Consider the following 23,290-nt stretch of genomic DNA (forward strand, 5'->3'; position numbering starts at 1 on the left):
ATAAAGCATCATACTCTCATTTCAATGGACCTTTATTTAAAATGCAATTCAGTACAAATCCTTTACAGAAAAATACATAATTTAAATGAAAACAAATACTTTGACCTATGTGTCAAATTCCTTATAAAATATATTAACAAACTCATTACATTTGAGATAAACACTCAAAGCTAGAACCAGTTAGTAGCAGCACAGTCTGGAAAATGTAGCCCAAATTACCAATAAAGTACACACAGTAAAGAAAAGGAATATATATATATATATTTTTTTTAATCTAAGCACCAGAATTGGATATGAGTCCAATATGTACATAAGAATTTACAACAGATGTCTTCTACACCCTGCACTGTCGAGTTAAATGGAGACACATCAGAGCTATTCTCATCTTGTGGTATATTTCATTGGTATATTAATCAGGCCTTCCCTCCATTTTGAAAAGTATTACTATTCACAGTGGATTTCTTAACTTCTATCCTCATAGACTGACTCTCAGCACGTGACTCCATCTTTACACCACCAGAAATCCCAGGGATCCCAGCACAGCTTTTCCCGTCTTCAGGCTCTTGGACATTGGGATGCGGGTCAGCCCTGTGCGAGGTGCCTGGGCATCATGCCCAGTCTGTTTGACAATAGGGAGAAAGAGTACAGTTTCTCAGGAAGGAAAATGAGGCAAGGGAGCACATAAAGAGAACACGATGCAAAAGTAGTGGCAAATAAGTAAAAAGAAGAAAGCATTACAGGAAAACAAGGATTTCTGATTTCTCTCATTTTCTAACCAGTGTAACTGATCATACATATTATAATGACAGTGTGAATAAAAATGTAAATATTTATCCATTCTTTCCCAGGCCCAGTAGATGACTGCTTACACAGGCTAGTTTTCAGTGTGCTGTTAAAAGTACATGGCTGGTTTGTGTCAGCCAGAGGGCACTGAGCCCTGCATGCCCGTTTGTGAATGTAAACACTGCGTAGCAACTATAAATTGCAGCCTGACTGTAGTAGGGTGGCAAAGTGCCACATCATTAGCTCTGCTGTTCTGAAGCCTGCCCCTAGACCCTTTCCTGTCACGCTATCCATCTGATCCACAAAGAGCATATTATAAGGTCCACTGAAACACCCACACAGTGTTGTTCCTTCTGGCACTGTCAAATGAATCTTCCCATAAACTTATTTCACCTTATAAATGGGCCATCAAAGGTAGTTTTTGATCATTTTTAGCAACAACGTTCTCCAGTGAAAGTTGTTTTCCTGCCTTGAGCAGAAAAGTTAAATGTCATGAAGGTGGAGACAGAAATTTCATTAGCAGGTGGATAAAACTGAAGGAATATATCGTTTAACAAAAAACTTACCATGCTTTGTGTCGGTCTAGAAGTGGTGGATGTTACAGGAGTAATGGTTATACTGCTCATTACTTTGCTCTGTGTGCTCCTGGTAGTAGTGGTAGTGATTTGACGGGGAGAACGTAAGACTGTCCCAGTTGATAAGGTCATTTCCTTGCTCTCCATCACAGCAGCTACTGGCCTGACTACCATCTTTGGACTGATAGTGTTGCCTAAATGAATGTGGATCTTGTTATCCTCAGTAGTGGTGATAATGCTGGTGTTGCTATGGCCTTTCCTTATCGGCATTGGGACCATCTGCTTCTCAGGGGTAACTTTAAACACAGCTCGGCCCATAGTCATCTCCTGGGGTTCTGGTGAGGCCGATGCTTCAGATACCACAGCAGTGCTGACTGTCATAATAGACACAGGGGATAAAGATCGGCTTGAGGCAGAGGAGGAAACTCGACTGCCTTCAGGAGACTTGGCTCTGGATATAGTTGTGATAGTCACTGGAGACTTGGCTCTTTCAGGGCCATGAGAGCCAGCAGCAGACTTTCCTCTGTGGGTTGTAGTAGAGTGAGTGGGAATGATTGTGATTCTGGATTTAGGTTGTGATGGATTTGGACTGAGGGGAGCTGAACTAGAGAAAGCATCCTCAGGAGGAGGGCTGCTAATTTCAAGGGTGGCAATATTGTTTTGGCGGTCTGGGGTTACTCGAATGTGTAAAGGCTGACCCTGTTTCTGGGTCATGGTTAACTCAGAGGGCAATGGACCTCCATTAATGTGCAGTGGCTTTTCCAGGTTGGTCTCTTGAGGGGCACTGTCCTTTTTTCTCATCCAGGGAATCCAGGATTTCTTCAAACCCAGGTCACTAGTAGATGAAGGGGAACGCTCAATAGCTCCAGCCTTATCTGTTGGTTTCTTCAGGCACCTCTGCCTAAGATTGCTCATGATGTGATTTTCCTCTTGAACAGACTTCCTGATAAACACAGCAGGAGTATCTTCATCTGCCACCCCAGTGGATGCTGCCTCTGTTTGTACGCCAGTGGACGTCACAGCAACATCCATCATTCTCCTCCCATTCATACTGGGCCGTAGGGCACGACTTTGACGCTTTGCTATCTCCAGTTCTTTGGTGAGATGAAAAACTTCAGTTCCCATGTTCTTGGCTTTCTCCTCCTCTTCCAAGAACCTTTGCTGTAAGATAGAATAATCCACTTGTAGCTGAGAAAGTTGGTCTTCTTTGTGCATCAGTTCATGGATTTTTTCCTTGAGGGCGACAACATCAGCTTGCATTTCCCTGGTTTTGGCCTCCTCTCTCTTGCAGCGCTGTTGGAGGTCCTCTTCCTGGCTTTCCTCTTCTCCTTTCTCAATTGCTTTGTTCCGTGCTATCTGAGTCCTCATTTCCTCCACCTGTTGGGAAAGAATGTTGGCCTTGTCCTGTTCAGTAATGAACCTTTTCTCTAATATGTCATACTGATCTTCTGTCTTGATCAGATCTCCTTCTACCACCTCAAGTTGTTTGAGGCGATTTTTCAGTCTCTCAATTTCAAATGTCAACTCCTTAACTTTGTTGTCATCTCTTTTAACATGGTCAGATAATCTAGCCAGGTCATATTTGACTGAGTTTTTCGCTGCCATCTTTTCTGCTTGTTCCAGTCCGTCTAATCGTTTTTTCATCTGGCTGACCTTACTATTAAGATCATTTGTTTTATCAATTTCATAAGCTAGTTTAGTGCTAAGCTCTCCTTTTTCTATATTCAGAGTCTCTACTTTGGTTTCCATTTCTGATTTCATTTTCAAGAGCTTTTTGCTTTCTTCTATCAGTTTCTCAGTCACCTCCATAACTTTGCTCTGCTCAGCTTTGACCATGTTATTCAAGTCCTCCTTTTTCTTCTCATCTGACTTCATTTTTTCCAGAAGGGTTTTTCGTTCTTCCATTAAAGCAACAGTCAGTGACTTAAGCTTACTCAAATCATCCTTAAGGCTAAGCTCGGACTTCTCTAACTTGAGCTCAGAAGATTCAAGCTCTTTCATGCGGATCCGGAGGGCTACAACTTCATCTGAGAGCTCTTTGGTGAGGCCCTTCTCTCTTTCAAGGGCAGTATGTAACTGTGCACATTCAGCCTTGCTCAGACTGAAGGCTTCCTCAAGTTTCTCTAACTCCATCATTCTTTTCTGGAGCTTCTCTACCTCCTGCCTGAGGTCTTTACTTTTATTATCCTCTTCTTGTAGTCTCTTTCTTAGCTCCTTGCATTGATTTTCAGTCTTAGTAATCTCTTCATCCTTTCCTTCCATCTCCAGCACCTTCTTCCTCAAGTTCTCCAGTTCAGCAATCAAGTTGGAGTTGCCACTTTCCCCTCTGCCAATCTTTTCCCTCAATTCTTGCATTTCCTCCTCACATTTCCTCAAGGTGCAGTTCTGTTCTTCTAGCTCCTCCACTTTATGTGTAAGCCCTATAATTTTGGTGTTGAGTTGTCGATTGGTTGCTTCCTGACTGGCCAGCTTAGCGCTCATCTCCTCATGTTGTTGGGTGAGTTTGGCGGATTTCTCTTTAAGCTCAGCCTCCAGGCTCAGTACCCGGTGGCCATCCTCCTGAGCACGCTCCCTGGCTTCACTCAGTGCCTGCTCACGCTGCTGGAGCTGCTGGCTGAGTTCCTGGACCCGCTGGCACTGTTGGTCCATTTGCTCCAGGTGCTGTTGGCGCTCATTGACCAGCATCAAGGCAAAAGACTTCAACTTTACCAGCTCCTCTCTCACCTTGGCCAGACGTTTAGTGTGTTCCTTCTCCTTTTTTACCTGGTAGGCTTTCTCAGTCTCAAGTAGTCTCTTGAGTCTAAAAAGGAGAGGAGAACAAAGTAGTTTCAGTATAACATCTTATTAATTATTCCTTTAGATTACACCAAACAAAAATTGTGTTGAATGTTTCTCTTGCTCTCAAAGACAAACAACCTTAAGGAAATGCCTGAAAATAAATTTTTAAATCAACACAACTACATTTCACAGGAATCTGTGAATTTCTTATTTTTATGCTGGGTTTCACATTCAAATGTGAATAATACAAAACACACAGTGCAGAATAAGCAATAAGATCTCAAAGGAAAACTGGTCCATATGTCACCACTCCTTCCAAACATTCCTGCTATTTTCATCCATGTTGATGAGGCAAAGACTAAAACACAGACTGCAAGTGAAAGTTTAACACCCCCTCACCAAGTGGTCTTCTTTTCTTTCAGCTTCTTTTTATGCTGCTCATGCCTATTCTCATCTCAGGCTCCAACAAAATGCATGCAAAGCAGACTGAATGCAAAGTTGCATTTTTTTCTTTGTACACTCCCAGAGACGTCCTAATGTAATATTCAACCTGAACATTTTTGCATTGCAAAGGGATCCAAATGAATATGGACACCAGGGCAACAAGGTGATTGTGTATCCACAGCTTAAATAACTTCTGAAAGTTCACAATGAGCCACATGAAAATAAAAATAGCACATTCATGACTGAGGATACAGTCACCTCAGAAACAAACACACACAGAACTTACCCTCAGTGGATGCACTAAGAGCAGCAAATAATCATTGTTGCCAGCATTCAAGATCCACTGAAAATGCAGAAGAAAATGCAGGAGCCTCCCTTTCTACAAAATATCCACTGTCACATTCCAAGCATGTTATCAGGACAATGAAAGGTGAATAAATACAGTGAAGCACTACCGGACCTCAAGTGAATGATGTAACCTCCCCCATATAAGGGAGTAATGTGTGTATGAGAGTGTGTGCTGCTCTGCTTTGGACACTGTGAAGGGGTGGGACCTTTGCCACAGGAGGAGTGTTTTGTAAAACTCCCCTAATTTTCATGCTTTCATAAAACATAGCAACAGGTCAAAGCAAGGGAAAACACTACAACCAGGGTTAAGAAAGTTTACACGCATGTTTTGCTAAATATTAACACTGCCATCCTTTGGTAGAGAAAACCATGCTTAGAGCAAGTTTTACATGAATTAATTTATAACTCTGCTTTTCAAAGTTGACAGGAAATTGCCTCTGCAGACCGGAAGCCATAATCTCTCTGGTACAGTAGACAGGAGAGATTGCCTGCTGTAGTTCTACTCGAGGGGAAACCGGACTAGAACTGGGTTCCCTGCAAAGTCTGCATGTGATGAGGAAACCAGATATGGATGAGCTGGATGCCTCCCTTGAGGTGCGGGAGGATTGAGTGTAACCATGACAATAGGTTTATGGACTGCTATACCCAGGCCGTTGCATTGGGACTGTGTATAAATAAAGTCAGTCATACAAACTAGGTTAACAAGAAAACAGGATAGGCTGTGCAACTCATGCAACAGTGCAAACGTGGCTAAAATACAGCCAACACATCTATGTGCAAACACATTCATTGGAAATACTAAACTCCAATTTGTGGTTTGTAAGTTGCAGTAAACATGTCCATTGATTCACATTACCAACAGCCTCATTGCCAAGTACGATTAGTGCTTGGCTACTGTACTGAGAAGTCCTCCAGATCTCTGAGTGCAACTCTAAAAATTCATACTTACATAGTCAGATATCATTGACACCCTAGAAATTGGCACTCTAAAATTACTTTCATGTAAAGGTCACCACCATGATGTCAGTAGTTTTGGCACCAAAGGTTATGTTAGAGCTACAGCTTTGGTATATAGGCTATGTCTGGTTTGTTACTAAGGAATACGTAGGAGGAAATAGTACATACAAATTAGTTGCAAGCTACAAAGTTAATTGCAAGGAAACTACTCTTCCTTTAGCAGTACTTTCCTATTTTTAGCTTTGTTCATTTAGTGCACAACATTGTACCATAGTTTTTAGGGTACTGTAAGTTTATTAAAATTGTTTGAATGTAGGTTTGGCCTGTTAGGCAACTAAAACAGGCCTTTAAAAAACTACATAGACTTGCAAATACACAGGTGTAACCCATAACCTAACATTCACAACAGAACATTTTTTTCATCATGGAAAAATATATTATCCCATGTTTCCTGGGGAATTTGCTCAGAGGCACTCCAGCCCCTGATGTTAGAATGCTGAGGATTGAGGTAGATGTGACCTGCCAAAAAGCTGTCAAAACATTGTGTCATACAGTAATGGCCTCTCTTGACAGAGAAAAAGCATTATGCATTAAGCAAGAGTGTTACTGCGATAATGTATAGTACATTTGATTAATGTGGTGCTAAAAGAAAGAAATCAGAAACAAAGTGAATATCCGATTATTTGAAGGCAATAACAATGACCCTACACATAATGTACAAGATGTATTGAAAGGCAATTGAAAAATTTGTCACTTCTGTCATAAGGGATTAAAATACCAAGAATGCTGTTTTTTCAGTTTTACTACAATTATCACCTAGAGATCATCTGTAGGTCTGCATTTTCGTTTTGTGCATGTGTTAAAACTCCCTTCAGGAATGAAAGCTGTTTCTTCCGTTAATAACGGTGCATACCACTAAGACACGTAGAAATTCAACTTCTTGACATATAAATTGCTCTCTTGTGTGAGAGTGTTAATGGTTGATGGCTACCAGTCAGAAGTACATTCTTCAGTGCCCATCCTCTGCATTCCTAGAAATGTTTGGCACAAGACCTTTGACTTTTCACTCTTCACGCTCACCTCAGTTTTAAGGAGATCACATTTATAAGGATGAGCTGATGATATACCTCCATCTCACCTGAAAGGGTTGATGTCAAAACAGAGCTGCGCCAAGTAGGGGTGTCTGGTATGTGTTTTCCTATGGAGGTGTTGGCGTACACACAGTATGTTTGTCCAAATATGTCATGCTTTAATGCCTTTTGGAATGTGTTTATGTGCAATTTGCTTACATTACATACTTGTCTGTACTTTGTGAGTTGTTAATGTGCTTGTTTTTAAGACATTTTCTTGTGCTGCCATTTTCTGTTTTTGTGCTCATACATGACTCTCAGTCAAGTGGCACAACTAGACACTTTTCTCCCCTGATGGGTCACTTAGAAGATTCACAGCTCTGTAGAATCAAGTTAGATGAGATATTCTCTATTACTTTCTCCTGCAAGGTGACAGAGGTTGACCTGTGCATGAGCCAAAGAAGCTGCTGGAAGCTATCTGGCAGAAGAACGAGGTCATCTTTTTCCAACCAAGGATCAGATTGATGTAAACTGGCACTGAACTGTACCAAATGCTTCAAACTAAAGTTCAGGTTTACTTTTCCAGAGTTGAGACAACATGATGATTCAACGATGTCTCTGACACCTACCTGTAATGTCAAAACTACTTTTCTCAAGATGGTCAGAGACAGTTTTGCCTTTAAAAAAAAACCTTTGACTTTCATCTTCTGTTTTTATCTCTCCGTGTCTGTACTCATTCATCCATGCATTTGACTGCAGGTTAGATATGTGAAATTAGGTTCAGCACGATGTCACTCACTTCTATGACAGCCTACCGTGATATGTGGATTCTTTTAAAATTGCGCAAATTACAGCAACCCTCTGTGTCCATCTCTCTCCACATTTCTAAGTGTCTGTGCTGTTGTATGAATGTAATTCAGCGGTCTTGACTGTGATTTAGCTTTCACGGTCTGCTTCCTGTGTCCTGCAATAAAAGCTGAAGGAAGTGTGCTTCCACTGGGTCAGTGCAGCAAATGAGCAGACTGAAGTTTTGACAGTTCATGAAATGCAGCCTGTAAGTGCACTCTGGTATGTTCTGCTATTTGTAGTGCATTATAGAGACTCTGTTTTAGCTAGTATATCTGTTTCAAAAACTACAATCACTATAATGGCACTTTGCACTTTACCCATAAAGACTCAGTGCTGTTTGTAGCAGTTACCAAATGAATTTTTCTCTTTATTTAACCCTTCTTAAGTGATTTATCACCAGTTATTACATTTTTATCCTCTGTATTTTGCATTTTTAAGTGTACATCATGTATTGACCTATATTTAATTTACTAATCATGTAGATGTTCATGAAAACTTAAATTAAAGTTGGGGGTTGTTATTATCAAACACAGAGAAAACTGAAGAAAAAGTGACTTTTTCAGCAAAGGTATTGATAACTACGTATAAAAACAAGTGTCTCCATTCACTGTCATTGATCCAGCTCCATGAGTTTTACTGGTGAATCAATGTCATAGAAGATGACGGTGTTTCCACGTTCACTACAAAGCCTCTGAACGTCCAAATGGGTCATATCTGATGACCATGAAAAGATGACAAGCTGTATTTTACACCAATTATTTACATTATTGATAGGATTAGTGGATCAATAGGTATTAAACAGTTTAGATCAGTTTTAGTCACCAGTGGCTGTTCAGGTCTTTATGGGTTAAACTCGATTGAGTCTTTTAAAAATCAACTAAGGACCTTCTGGTTTTGACAGGCTTCTATGACAGTTTACTGTGATATGTGGATTAGGGGAGGTTTTATGACCATTTGTTTTTATATTTTTATGCCTGTGTCTGTGTATATAGCTGCGTGCTTTTATGCCTGTGTATTTTAGTTCTGATTTTATTGTAAAGCCCTTTGTGAAATCTTTTTGCAAAAAGTGCCATATAAATAAACTTTATTGTTATTATTATTATTATTATTGTTGTTGTTGTTGTTGTTATTATTATTATTATTATTATTATTATTATTATTATTATTATTATTATTATTATTATTATTATTATTATTATTATTATTATAAATGTGCAAAAACATACGAACTCAGAAAGTGCAATTACTACATACAATATCCTCTTACAGCTATTGTTTGTGAATATGAAAGTCTGAGCCAGAACAGACAGTGATGCCTTATGGGAATTGCAACAAATACATTTCCCAACAAGAAATGGCCAATTAAACTCTTTCATCTGTGAATGCTTTAATTAGTAGGGCCTCCTTTCTCATACGCATTCAGTGCACATACTCACTCACATCTGAGTTTGTTTGATCTCTGTGAGGCCCTCTGCACACGTGATGTAACTGTCGCCTCTCTCTAACATTACTCAGTGTGAAACTCCATTTTTCTCTCTTACTAGTGCTTTCATCCACAGCCTCCCCTTGACCAAACAGAGGGTCACCAACCTCAGAGGTGACTTCACCTCACAGATGATGTCATGGGAGATTCACTCCTTTCAAATGGCCTTTATTCCCTAAGTTGCTTTTCCTCCTGTTGCTCCACCCAACGGCCTGGTCTCCTCCCCTCTCTGTGCCTGACCTCCCTCTTTCCCACAGCAAACAGCCTGACCTTCTCCTCACCTACAGTTTCCACCCTGCCTCTCTCCTTTCATTTCTACTTCACTCGCCTCTCATCCTCAAGCTGTGGTCCTCTCCCTGTCAAACGAAGGTATGTGAGGTTATCACTTTAGTAAGCAACTCCCCCCTCCACTACACCCTCTCTCTCGCTTCATTGGGTTGATGAGACCATCTTTCACACATTCCTTCTCTCTCCATGTTTTACTCCCCTGTTCCTTTCAGCAGTGTCTTTGACTGGAAAATTCCTCATAGGCATTTGTGCATTATTACAGCAAATACAGACATAAACATGGTAATGTAACATAATATTACACATAAATTATACATATAATTGTAATTTTCCTTTCAAATATATAAAATCTGTCACAGAATGTGGTCAGTGTTTGAAAACTGCTATATTTTAGAGCAATGTGATACACAATTACTCTTGACTAGAAATTAAAAACATACTCTAAGCAGTTATAATACTGCAGTTATTAAAGGTTCAAGCTCCTTTATAAAGTCTAGTTGTTCATTTCTCAAATGTTATGCAGTCTATTTTACATTATAAAACAAGCTACGTGTAGTATTTCTACTTTGACAGCTCATATAAATATAACCAAAAAATATCACTAGAGCGTTCATAATAAAGAGATCTGAAGTTATGGCAAAGACACAAATGTGTTGGATTATAGCGATGTGTTTACACTTAGTTCAGCTGAGTTTGATCATGAAGTTTATGAAGGTATTACATGTCTAGGTGTTATGTTTATATGTTTGCAAAGGCCACAGTTCAGACTAAACAGTGACAGTTCAGAAATTGTTTGGATGATTCCCATCTTAAGTGGAGCTAATAATAACATAATACGTATAGAAAACAGGTGGTTTGTGTGGAGCTAACAGGGCTATAATGTAAACTATGAGCTGACGCAGTGCATGAAGGTTTTGAGACTGTGTTATTTTGACAAACAGGTCAAAGAAACAGTCATAAGAAAACTTGATGATACTATAATACAGATGTGTGTAAACAATGAGCTTTATACTTTATTCATAGGGTTGATTGGTTGCTGGTTTTGGTAGTATTTTATGTGTTCTGATATGCGACTTCCCCCTGCTGTTGAGAGTTTGGAAGATTAATACTACACAGAAATATGCTTTAAATAGAAGAGGCCAACCAAAAAAACATCAACCCAAAACTCATAACATTTACACACTAATATCAAAATGCAGGATTAGTATGAGACCTTCTGCCCTTTGGTTTAAAAGTGAACTTCCAGTTTCCTCTCCTTGCCTCCTCACCTTTCTCTCTCTTGCTCCAGGAGGTTGGTGAAGTCGTCACTTTTGTTCATGTAGTCTGCATGTTTGCGTTTCTCTGTGTCCAACTCATGGACGGTGCGACGGTGGCACTTCTCAGCGAGCAGCAGCTGCCCGAGCATCCTCCTGTATGTTTCTTTGTGCTTCTCCTGGAGGCGCTCCAGCTAAAAGGAAGAAATGCACAAGCAAATTCCAAGAATACATAAAAATAAACCAGTGACCTGTTTTATGAGGACTGCAAAACATTTTAAGTCTCACTAATGAAAAGGTCACAGTGTTTCCTCAGATGATACAGTGATTATGAAGATGACTTGCTGATGTTCTGGGTAGTTTTATGATTACTCAAGAGTCTGGGAACTCTGTTAATAAAAAGTATGTTTAACTTGAACTGGGCCAACAACAACAGAAACAGTGCTGTGTCCGATAGCTGCCCACTGACCTCAACCATAGGCTTTTGGTAGACACTGTGGTCTTGCAGCTTGGTGCCAGTAGCGAGACCGTCCCTCTGCAGGGCCTGGAGGGCTGAGCCAGGGACCGCAGAGCCATAGCGTGATTCAAGGGCCTCTGGGAAACTCTGTTTGGACTTCATCATGCAGATAACATCTTCTCTGGCCTGAAATCACATAGTAAATTAAACTGATGTTAACCAATAACTGCTGCTGATGGATAAGGTTGCAGTGCATAAATGTGAGTGATGATGCTGTTATGATGATCTTACACATTTTAAAAAATTGGTCCCTTGGGAAAGTCATGGGACATAAGCCTGTTTTCACTGGTAACATGAACTGTCATTTCCAACCACAAGGTAGAGCTGTTGTGCCAAAAATGATAGTCCATAGTAATTCAATTCAGTGCAAGCGTAGGCAGTTTCAATACAAATCATACTTGTATTCATGCATGATGAAAGTAGTAGTAACACCCTCATTACAGCAAGTGTATTCAGAATATTACGGACTGACAAACACTGTTCTTTTGTGTGAGGAAATTGCTGTTGACAGAAAGAACACCCACCTGAACCTCTCCCTCCATAATTCCCAGTAGTTTCAGCAGATCCTCTTTAGACAGATCCATGAAGTCCCCTCTCGTTTCCCCCGCCTTGGTGGAATCCAAAATCAGCTGCTGTTTGTCAGAGATCACCTCAACCTCCATTTTATCCTCACCCTCTGTCTGCTGAACTTTGGCCTTGAGGCACTTCATAGACAGACCCACCTCCTGTTCTTGCTTGATGTCAGGGTCGCCCTGTGGAACCCCAAGCCCACCACTGGCTGGGGTTTCCACCCCGCTGCTTTTGGACCTCATCTTCTTCCTATATCAGACAAAAGAGCAAATTGTTTATAGGATTTTTTGCACGTTTTATAATACCCTTTTTAACATTTCTTCTAATCCAATTGAATCTCCCTCATTTCATGCAGAATATCTTGTAACATGATCACAGTTTACAGCTTTATGACTATGGCCTTGGTTCCTTGTAGTGAAACTCCCCATTTGCTGCCTGACCCACTTTTTTCACATAAGATGCATATTTTTCACTTACCCACAACTGCAAGTAGATAGAAAGGAGTGATCTTATGAACAAAGTGTAAAGACAACTAATGGGATGTTCAAAAATCAACTTCTCTAAATCTGGCTATGTATATTACTTATGTATGTATGTATGTTTCTATTTTCTGTGCAGTTGCAGTCAGTCTTTCTTGACACATCCTGTTCTTTCACAAGGGCTGTGTACCTCTTGCTGACTTTTGATGATCTGAAAGCATGTTTGTGGCACCCATGGGTGCTTTAACCTTCTCTGCTGTCATTAACAGTCTGAGTCAAACATTTTAACCAGATACCGAAAATAAATCCGTTGATGACAGACTCTAAATTTAACCTTGCTATTTTAATCACTTATGACTATACAAGACCTGTTGAGGTGGCCTGATAGCATGATTGTGTTGATTGCTTAAACACACAGTGAAAGGGGTTGGAAGATAATAACACTAAAGGGATATACAGCATATACTATCTATATACATACATAGATTACTTGCATTGTGCACTAAATGTTCAACAGTGTAGGGATCAGGAGATGTGTGCCTCTCTTAGTGAGTTTGTGTGTACGCATCTGCATTTTATACAACTTGTGTGTGTGCTGTCTTATAGCAGCTTTGGGACTCTGAGCAAGTGCACTCTGTGATTGATTTCAGATATGACATCAACAGCACTTTTTAATTGCAAACAGAAAATGCACCCAGCCCCCAAAATCCCCTTCCAGCACCCTGATGATGTCATAGCACCCTGACCTCTGAATCATGCATTGAGATATCCTGAACAAGCATGCCAAAATGTCAAGAATCCTCTCTTAACACACGTGCAAACATGTCATACAAACACGAACTCCTGCTGACTGAACAGATGTATATTGTATAAACTGTGAGGATGAAATACATGTTAATATTCACACACACAGTATGTCCACAGAATCACCTCTGAGACAGTCTGCAATCTGGGAGGCCTGAAGTGGAACATCAATAACTTTGTGAATCAGTGTAACTAGATTAAAACAAGATGTTCTGTGAGAAGTCACTGCTAGAGAGGAGGAATTAGACCTTCTACATGCACTGTAGACAGACTTGGCAGTCAGTTTATCAAAGGCTTTGCTTCACCTGAAAGAAAAATGTTTATCATCTTCTGTAATAGTGGTGAGTGAAGTTAAGATCACAGTGAGTTTTAATGATGCCTGAAACCAATTTCTTTGTATCCCACCTGCTTCCAGGAAAACATCCAAGGACATGAGTAGAAGGAGAAGAATATGAGATACCAGTGACTGAATGTTTAAGTTCAAACCAAAAAGAAAAAAAAATCTGACAAACCAACAAGTAAGTACATTCCTTATCTTAGTTCTGGGAGTTCAGTGAGTTCACAGTGGCTCTGAGTAGAGCTGGTTCTTAACTGCAGATTAATTGCAGTGCCTTCTTTCCTGTCCATAACTATTAGTTTCAGCTGTGGGTGCACTACTATTGAATCAAATGTCGTAGTACAGAACTATGCACAAGTGCGTACAGTGTTTGTGCCACCATTCAAGCAGCGCCAGTGAGTTTAAATGACAGTGAAATGCCCAAGGGGTGGACGGCAGAGGGCATCAAAACGGGCACAACTGGGGCATCAGGTTGATGAAACGTGCAGTACTGTAAATGACTTGGGTAGAGTTCGTACAGTAAGCACTAGCAACAAAATGGTTGACACTGAGTTAGGCACTCAACAGTTTATTTTTAATTCCTGGGCTGATGCCATGAAAATCCAGAGAGGCTTCTGTATCAATTGCCTCCCTGGTTCTGTGGTGTTACTCCAGTTCAACAGAACAAGCTGCAGAGTGTGGGTGTGTCTGTTGTTGTAACTGAGAATGGGACCTTAAGTAACATAGAAATTGGACAAAAGAGATTCGAAAGAAAATAACCAGTTTTTCTATTTGCAAGCATGTAAACGTAGGTGTTTTTGTTGTTATTGCCGAGAACATGAAGACTATAAGAGAGTTAATGTAAAACCGAAATTCGGTGAAAAGGAAGACAAGGAAAAAAGGTTTTAAACTGATCATGAAAAGTTTACCAGATGTACGTTCATTAAATTAGACCTGTAGTACAGTTCAACAGCCAAAATTAGCAGTGAATATTAGACAGCTGGACTATATTTGTAACTAAAGGACCTTTAGTGATTTATGCACTAAGGGATGGCTAATTATCTGGACTAACAAGCATTTAAGGTTAATCCTTTTTGGCATCTGTAAGAAATAGGCTAATAGACACAACTATTTCACTGATTATATTGTTGACAAGAACTTATCACCATGGCCAGACATTGTCATCACACATATTTCCGATGACCCACTTTGACTGGTCAGTGGAACCTTCATTTTTGCGAATTATCCACAACAGCAAATGGAGATTCCAAAGTCACGTGGCAACATTCCACCCTGACACGAAACATTCTCATTTGTGTTTATGGAAAATAAAGGAGCAGTAGTGGCAGACAATGTGCCTTCACACTGAGGACTGTGCCAGACCTCCATAATGCCCACACACATTCATGGCATCTAAGCTATACACACAATGTTATCGACTGACTGGCCCTGAGTATGAGTAGGGCTTACACCCGACGAGACTCCAGTCAAGGTCTAAACCTAAATTTAAAGCGGAACCCCAAATCTATCCCATTGGTCAAGTCCAGCTGTCACATACATGAGTATTTTTAGGTCCCAACAAAACATGTGGCCCCATACCAATGTTAAAAAAGGGGGGGGGGGGCTTTAAAATTTTCTTACTGGTCAGCAACTCATTGAATCCCACAGATGGCCTCTAAATGTCTTCTCTGGCTTGAAATTCCATTTATTAAAAGCATCTCAGCTAATAAAGTAGAATATAACACTCCAGCAGCTGCAACAATGGGAAGTAAACATTGTAACATGAGACACATTTTCTATTATTGGTGAATAATATAGAATAATTCTAAACATGTGCATTTATTCTGAATATAAACTCTAGATGTTTATATATAGAAAATATCAAGAACAGAATAACAACAATTAGCGAAAATAAAAAGTATAAAATGAAGTAGGTTGTTTTCTGTCTACATTTTATTTTGAGAAATTTAAAGCTGCAATTCTTCTACACACAGAATTAACATAACTGCACCCAGAATTTAATAAACACAATGTATTTTCCTTTGGGATATTCAGGCAAGACCATTAGCATTAGCAAGATTCACTGAGCTGAATATATGAAATAAAATATATGCTAATGAAGGGCTCGCTAGGCCAAGTTTAGTGAGGTAGCCCAGGTTATTTCTCTATAACATCTGTCTCTGTATGTTATATTTTCAAGTATAAAGCTGCAATACTGCTATGTAAAGAGTTACTACACATAGATTTTACTACACTCATGTATTTACCAAAAGGAAATGCAGGCAAGATTATTAGCATTTGCAAGATTAGACTAAAATATGCATGATTTGTAAGGCTAGCAGTTTAGCTACTAGCTCAGGCTTTTTTCTATTGTTACTGTCTCTTTCTTTGCGCATTGTAGTTCACACATATTAAACAATAATACTGCTGCATGCAGAGCTAACCACATAAAGTAGTGTTTTTCAACCTTGGGGTTGGGACCCCACATGGGGTCACCTGGAATTCAAATGTGGTCGCCTGAAATTTCTAGTAATTGATTAAAAAAAAAAAAAAAACTACTAATAAAAAATATATGGCAAGTTGAGAGAGACAATCACAATCCATAAAAGACATGAAAAACTGTGCAGCTGAAACTGAAGCACTGTGGTACTGTTTATCTTTCAAATGTTCATTGTGGTCAGTTTCAGATGCTGCAGCTCTTTCATAATTCATAGTTTGACTTATTGTTTGTTCAGTATTAATTGTCAGCCTTGTGAATCCAAGCTGGACTGGCTATACAGATCCTGACCAAGGAAAATAAAATTCTCACTTTGTGCAGTAATCTAAACCTGGCTTTACTGACTCTATCCATAATAATATACATTATATAGACTAAATGTTGTCTAAAATTAACATTTATTTGCAAAATAGTATAGCAAACAATTACATGATCAAAAGCAAATGAATTTTATCGATAAAAATGTCTCCATTTCTGAATGTCTGGGGTCGGCAGAAATTTGTGATATTAAAATGGGGTCACGAGCCAAAAAAGGTTTGGAACCACTGACATAAAGAGTTTATGTATTTACAAATACAAAATTCTGGAAAGATAGTTAGCATAATAAAGATGTTACAGACGTTGTGTTTGTGACGTTAACATTAACAGAATGAGAAAGGAAAGGGACTGGTGATAAAAGTATGGAGTTCAGCCAAATTCATTTGCCAGAGCTGAAGGATGAGGACAGCAGCTGTGAATAAAGTAAAAGTGTTCTGTAGGAAAAAAAATTGATTTGTTTGACTTGATTTGAGTTTGATATATTCACACCACAAGCCTGGTGTGACTAAATAAGGAGTGGGAAATGTTCTTTGCATGTGAGAGTTTGCTAACATGTTTTGCCAGAGGACACTGATAAAATACAGTACGTTTGAAAAGCTCTTCCGCCCTGACAAGAAAAACACACCAGCACGCCAAGATACGGGAATTTCAATCAAATCTGTAGCTGTGGATGAGATTTGAATCTGCAAGCCAATCCGTCTGATATTGAAAGTTATGTGAGCATTGAGCACCTACAGGATTTCCCATGCAAGGGTACAAAGCTGCAGTCTGCTCCGGGGTTTTCTTGGACAGTGTGTTCCCGGCTAGACAATCACTGACCTCTCAGGTCAGATGTTACACATTAGCCATGCTCTAAGAAAAGACGTTGTTAGTGAGATGAACAACAAACATAGTTCAACTTAAACATGTACACATTCCCATAGGATTCTACATTTAATAGGTATTTTTCTGATTATATTACCCCATTAAGACCCAGTGCTAGTTTTGTGGCAGTTCTTAAATGAATTTTTCTCTGTGTTTAACCTTTCTCAAGTGATTTATCACCATTTTTTTATAATATTATCCTCTGTATTTTGCATTGTTTACTGTAAATCATGTATTTTCCACTATTTAATTTCCTACATTCATAGTAGATGTTCATGAAAACTGAGAATAAATTCGAAGGTTATTATATTAAAACAGAGAAAACTGAAGAAAAGTCCAATTTTCAGCAAAGATATTAATAACTGATTGTAAAAGCAAGTGTCTCCATCCACTGTCATTAATGCAACGCCATGGGTTTTACTGGTGAATCAATGTTGTACAAGATGACAATGTTTCCATGGTAACTGCGGAGCCTTTGAACGTCCAAATGGGTCATATCTGATGACCATGAAAAGATGACAAATTGTATTTTACACCGATTATTTACATGTATTGATCGAATTAATGGTTCAACAGATATTAAACGTTTCAGTTCAGTAGATGCTTTTGTTCGCTGTTGGATGTTTGAGTCTTTAAGGGTTAAATTTAATGCAAGCATTTACAGCTTGTTTTACTGTAATGACGCCCTCTATTAATACCTTGTAGTAACAATAACTCCAACATTGGTATGCCATACCAGAGCAAAATGTCATGCATAGGTGGTAGGTTTCATCTTGTAGTATTCTCCTGATGTCACATTAACCTGATACTCTCACTGGAGTCGAGCTGTTCAGCAGTTAAGGTTTCACTAATGAGCAAAGGATAAGCAATGTAGGTGGTTTTCCTCATATTATTTCCCCCATTAATGGCTTACTTGCTCTGAGGATAAACAGATGGGCGTTTTGCAGCATAAACAGCCCAGTACAGGTAGTTCCTCAATCAGTCACTTATAAAATATGACATATTTATGATTGTTGTGCTCGCAGCAGTTGTTAATTATTCACTCAGGTTCCTTTTATGTACTCATATAATCCCTGAAGAAATCCACTAAAGCAACAGCAAATCTTTACAAGTTGAAACTGGCTCTGATTTGGGCCATACATTATAAACACAGACTTGTAAGAGACTTTGATATTGTGCTTGTCACATAACATGCCAGTGTGAATATTCTGTCACGTTGTCACCAGCCTTATGGATGGGTCCAGCTGCTATGCAACTGCATAACTCATCTCCATCTGTCTCAATTTACATAATAAGAAATGTGAAATGATCAATTATTTGTATGAACTAAACAGGCTACGATGTAGATTTAAACTGGGGAGCAATCCCTTAGCAACAGCACTACTCTAATCTATTGAGATGTCGTAAACCAAGAGCAACTGATCAAGCACTAGATTCTTCTAGAGTCGTATGCCATTACTGGATATCATCTTCAGGCATGAAAGATCAAGAAGGAGATCAGGTTTTGGTTGCTCTAAGAATAGAAACAGCAAGGCAACATATGGATGAAGCAAAATCAGATATAGTACAACGTCATGAGGTCAGGTATGAAATCTTAAAGCTTAATAAAGCATTAATTTAATTAGTGAATTTTATGCCTTGGTCCATTACTATAAATACTCCATTACTATATTCACTGTACAATAACTCACCTCTGTCTGATGTTTAAACTCTGGTCATAAACCTAATGTCACTCTGCACTTAAATGTCATTTTGTACCTTCATCATACTGAACATTACAATTTATTTTGCACCTTACAGATTAATCATCCAGTTTTTTTTAACCAGGTCTGTTTTAAACTTCTAATCTATTATGTATAGTGTGTTTGCACAGATTCAGATTTAATGGCAAATTTTATAAGGATTTAATATTGTATCAAAATGTAGTTAATTGGCAGGTAAAATGAATGTTGCTTAAACTCATGCTAATGCCATAACTGAATAGGACACATTTAATTGCTTTTGGATGCTAGAGGATAGAAGAAGCATTATCGCTCTAGATCCTCGGGCAAATCTGTAATAACCCTCAATTTGTATGCTGAATTTGTATTCTAAATGGGTCACATTTGTATAGGACTTTTATCTAAGGGGATTTTTCCTGATAAATGGCAGCAAGCGCCTGACATTTTGAAGCCTATGGTCACTAGATGTGTGCATCTTGCTCTCACAGACTTCAAAATGTGGACAGGAGGGGCTGGGGGTTGTACCTGGAAAATGACCTGCTGTAACAAATCAAAGCACCCAAATGAATGTTACCTCATGTCAGTAATAGAGCAGTACCAGAGGCTAAATATAAACTGCACTGAAAGGACCTTATGTATCTTCTGTTAACTCACAAACAGTTAATGGATACATTTTTCTGTTAGCAAGTGGCTGTTGTCGTATACAACCAGATTAATCCACTGTGCATGATTTAACTCCACTGATGGGAAGAGCTGGCAGCTAAAAAGTTAAAAGTCCAGCAAAGATTAAGACATTTTTTTTTCTCAGAAGTTAACAGAGACAAAACAAAAGGGCATTTTATTAAGAGGGTTGCATATCAGGGCTGTATGAAAGTGTCTCTGCCATGTTGTTTTGGAGTTTTGAACTTTTAGCCTGAAGTCAACACATCATAATGAGGAGTGCTTTAGTAACCGCAAAATCCAAAATCTTCCCAAACACCATTCTCTTTAGAATTGCCACTGAACATTTGGTTTGTTTTGATTTGGTGTCAAGACTGCGCTCTTTTGTCTTTCGTTTAAATATTTCACAAAGGATGAAAGAACTAGTCATCATAAAAACAATGAAATGCATTGTTGCAGGTGGGACAAAATACAACAGTGAAGACGTCTGTCTCACAATACACCGCAGAGTCATTCCTTAGTTGGTGCTTTCAGTAATTGTCGTTCAGTAAACATTCATTTTCTCACGGACATCCCTCTGCCAATGGTCTAAGCTTGTCTGTCAGCATTCACTCAAAGGGTCAGTGAAAGAGTTACTCCAAAAAACACAAGTTTAAGAGAAGCGTGACATGGATAGGGAACATGGGAATATCCTTTATGATGTACTGAATCAGGCTCTTAAATCTAAACCAAAATATATTTTCCTGCTGAGAATGATGTAATAGTGCAATGCATCATTAATGTGTTGAGAAATAGCCTGCTACATACTGCACATATAAATACTAGCCTAGTAAGTGCTGATAAACCCAAAAGATTTACAGCACTTAAGATATTCTCACGTGAACGTCATGAATGGCCTCTGTAGCTCTAATGTAATCACGTGTCACGAACCAACTAACAACTTTGCCCTCTTGCATGCTCTATATCAAATGATCTTGAATAGCTCTTGGGTTGCTATGGAGTTTACTGACTTATTTTTAACTAAGGGAACATGAGTTATAAGTGCCACTGTTCTGTGAAATATCCAAATGTGTCTAAACTGCATTTTTGGAATTCAAGACCAGAGGCCCTAATGACTGTGGCTGTGCATGTGTCAGTGACAGCTGTTGTTGAAGTCCATCAGATCTATAGGAAGGACACCAGCTACTGGTTTCAAAGACTGACCAGTCAGTGTTAGCAGACACTGGACTGTTTCTGTGCAAATGCAAATGCAAAAAAAAAAAAAAAAAAATGCAGAGACGCAAACATTACAAGCACAAATACACATGTGCATCGTAGAAGCTGGCAAAGTGCAGGTGAGCTTAAGGCATTAAAGAGTAATAATAATAATAGCTCTCATTTGGGTCAGGGTTAAATGTTAAACTATCTCCTAACAGAGAGGAATACTGTCACTACACCTTTGGGACTGCCTGAAAGTGAAACAAAGGAAACAAGCCGCTCTCTTAGAATCTCATGACAAACAGATTGTGCTACATGTCATAGGTAAACTATGTCTGCTGTTGCATGAGTCACAACTCAAGTGACACAGAGCTATAGTAATGTCATGAGGTAAGCCAGTGACATATATAGTTAATCTAAAATCAATGCTACTTTGGCGCGCACCCAACCGTAGCCATCTAGATTTCTGTTTAAACAGGGAACGTGCTATTGATTTAAAGTAAGACTGACTGATTTACAAGGTGGGACTGATAACTGCCCAGTCAACATTTACAAATCTGCCTCTTTTATGTGGCCATTTGGCTGATTGCTCTCCAGACCTTAAAGAGCATGCGCCAACTTTGAAAGGATGCGTTTCTGTTAGGCTGGAACAAATACAAAAATGTTAATGAGCAATATCGGGCAACCGTTGTCTTTGTCTAGTGTCAGCGGTGATATCACCAAGTGCACAGAGACCTCATCAGCTGGACAGGGTGGGAGTCGGGGAAAGAGGAAGGGTGAGGCTATACAGAGCCTCTGGACACTGACAGATTGGTGGGTCCAGCTCAAAGGATCTTTGACAGCTGTGTAAGCCACACCTGCACTAGACTGAGAGGGAGATACATTTAAGAGTTTCTTATTGGTTTACTCAGGCAAGGTGATATGTGGCTTGACAAATAGACAGCGTCAAGCAGGAGCCATGCGTCTCGTTCCAAAACCAGATGACTTCATGCGCAAGAAATGGAATTCAGTTTGGAGTCATTATGATCCATAAATATTCAGGATGAAAGATGTCATCTTGCTGCAGCTCATGATAGCCCCTAAGCTTCTTAAGTAGTGATATGTATATCTCTATTCTGTGTACTGTAAAAGCTACAGTGAGAGTTACACAGCACTGAAGAGGCACCAGATATGAGAGTTGGAGTCAGTGGCTGTGGGAGAAACTGAGGGCAGAGGTTGTTTCTATATGCATAAAATTTCCAAATATGATCTGATAAATAGGTTGGATTATTTTTCTTTCTCCTGCATTCCCACTGTACCTATATCCCATATTGTCTGGTAAGGCTCGGGGCCTCTCTTCCCACAGACCTCTCTCTAAATGGGTTTATTCATACAGCAGTATAAGATTCAATTCATTGAGAAAAAATGTTTGATTCATGACTGTAATCTCTGTATGCATTGTCACAATGCCAAGGCTGCATTCCTGTTAACACTACTAAGAGAAAGCAAGTCTTGTCTTCTTGTGCGCAAGTAATTCACTCAAAATGTACAAATCCATTGCATTTGAAAGTATAAAAAGTGAACTGAATTAATTAAACTGCATATTGAAGTCATGTTTCATTCATATGGTACAACATTTTCTAATGATGATTTAAAAGAAGCTTCTTTTGAATAGTGTTTCTAAATGATGTCAACCTGATGAAGGATCAGTAGCAAAACCTGTTCCTGAGACTTTACCTGTTTCTCAGTTTGCCAAGAATAAAAGGCTGAAGCTGCAGAGCACATGGATTCCTTTCACTTTTTCTCCACAAAAGGCTAGGACAGAAGAATTCTTTTATATTGACACATTTAGGAAAAGTTGACTAACCTGTTGTTGTGTTGCCCCCAGGTTTAAGCAATTTGTTGTAACGCCAAGGGTAGTCCTATAAAAACAGTAAGGCCGTAGAGTATCCACTAATATCCTGGCTGGTGTGGTCCTCTTGTGGTGTCCGCTTGTGCTTGCTACTGACTGGTGCCAAGAGTCATCCCAAGCTCTGTTCTCTTTCTCTCTCTTTGCTTTGAGTTCGTCAGGTCAGGGAGGGAATGGTAGAGAGCAATAACAGAGCACTGTAACTTCCCTCTCTCACCCTCCTCCCTCTCACAGCCTATCCAGTTCTGCTCTGCATAGCACTATAAAACACACCTCTCATTTTCTTGCCATCCTTTCAAGAAGTCAGTTGAAGACTGGATGAGGCTGGGTATAAAAGGGGCAAGTGGGGGTGGGGGGTTGTAGGAAGTAGGCAGTCAGTTTTTCAGCTCCCTCTTGGTGGTTGAAAGGGGCCGTTGCTTAGTGAGTAACAGTGCAGAGGTGCAGTGTGATGTCCTTTGACACGGGGCCAGAGCTTTTCACTCCTCCATTGTTTCTCTCCCTTCTTCTTAACTAGAGTCACTGAAGCTAAAAGTAAAGTTCTATATTTAACTCATCCTACCCTGCCAGCACAGTTAGCAGCTGAGGCTAGCTGAATGCTAGATTTTTTGGCTGGCCAGTTAGGGCACTAACT

General features: G+C 39.5%; 1 protein-coding gene across 1 annotated transcript; it reads right to left on the reverse strand.

The window, feature by feature from the left end:
- Positions 1 to 16: 16 nt before the first annotated feature.
- On the reverse strand, positions 17 to 22,934 carry LOC115413345 (filamin-A-interacting protein 1-like). The gene is given in 7 exon segments (XM_030126125.1): positions 17 to 532; positions 535 to 619; positions 1,350 to 4,158; positions 10,844 to 11,022; positions 11,298 to 11,471; positions 11,870 to 12,164; positions 22,618 to 22,934. Coding segments are annotated over 6 exon segments (3,654 nt in total). The 5' UTR covers positions 12,158 to 12,164; positions 22,618 to 22,934; the 3' UTR covers positions 17 to 413.
- Positions 22,935 to 23,290: the final 356 nt, after the last annotated feature.

Source organism: Sphaeramia orbicularis, chromosome 22 (genome assembly GCF_902148855.1).
Source record: "Sphaeramia orbicularis chromosome 22, fSphaOr1.1, whole genome shotgun sequence".
NCBI classification, from domain to species: domain Eukaryota; kingdom Metazoa; phylum Chordata; class Actinopteri; order Kurtiformes; family Apogonidae; genus Sphaeramia; species Sphaeramia orbicularis.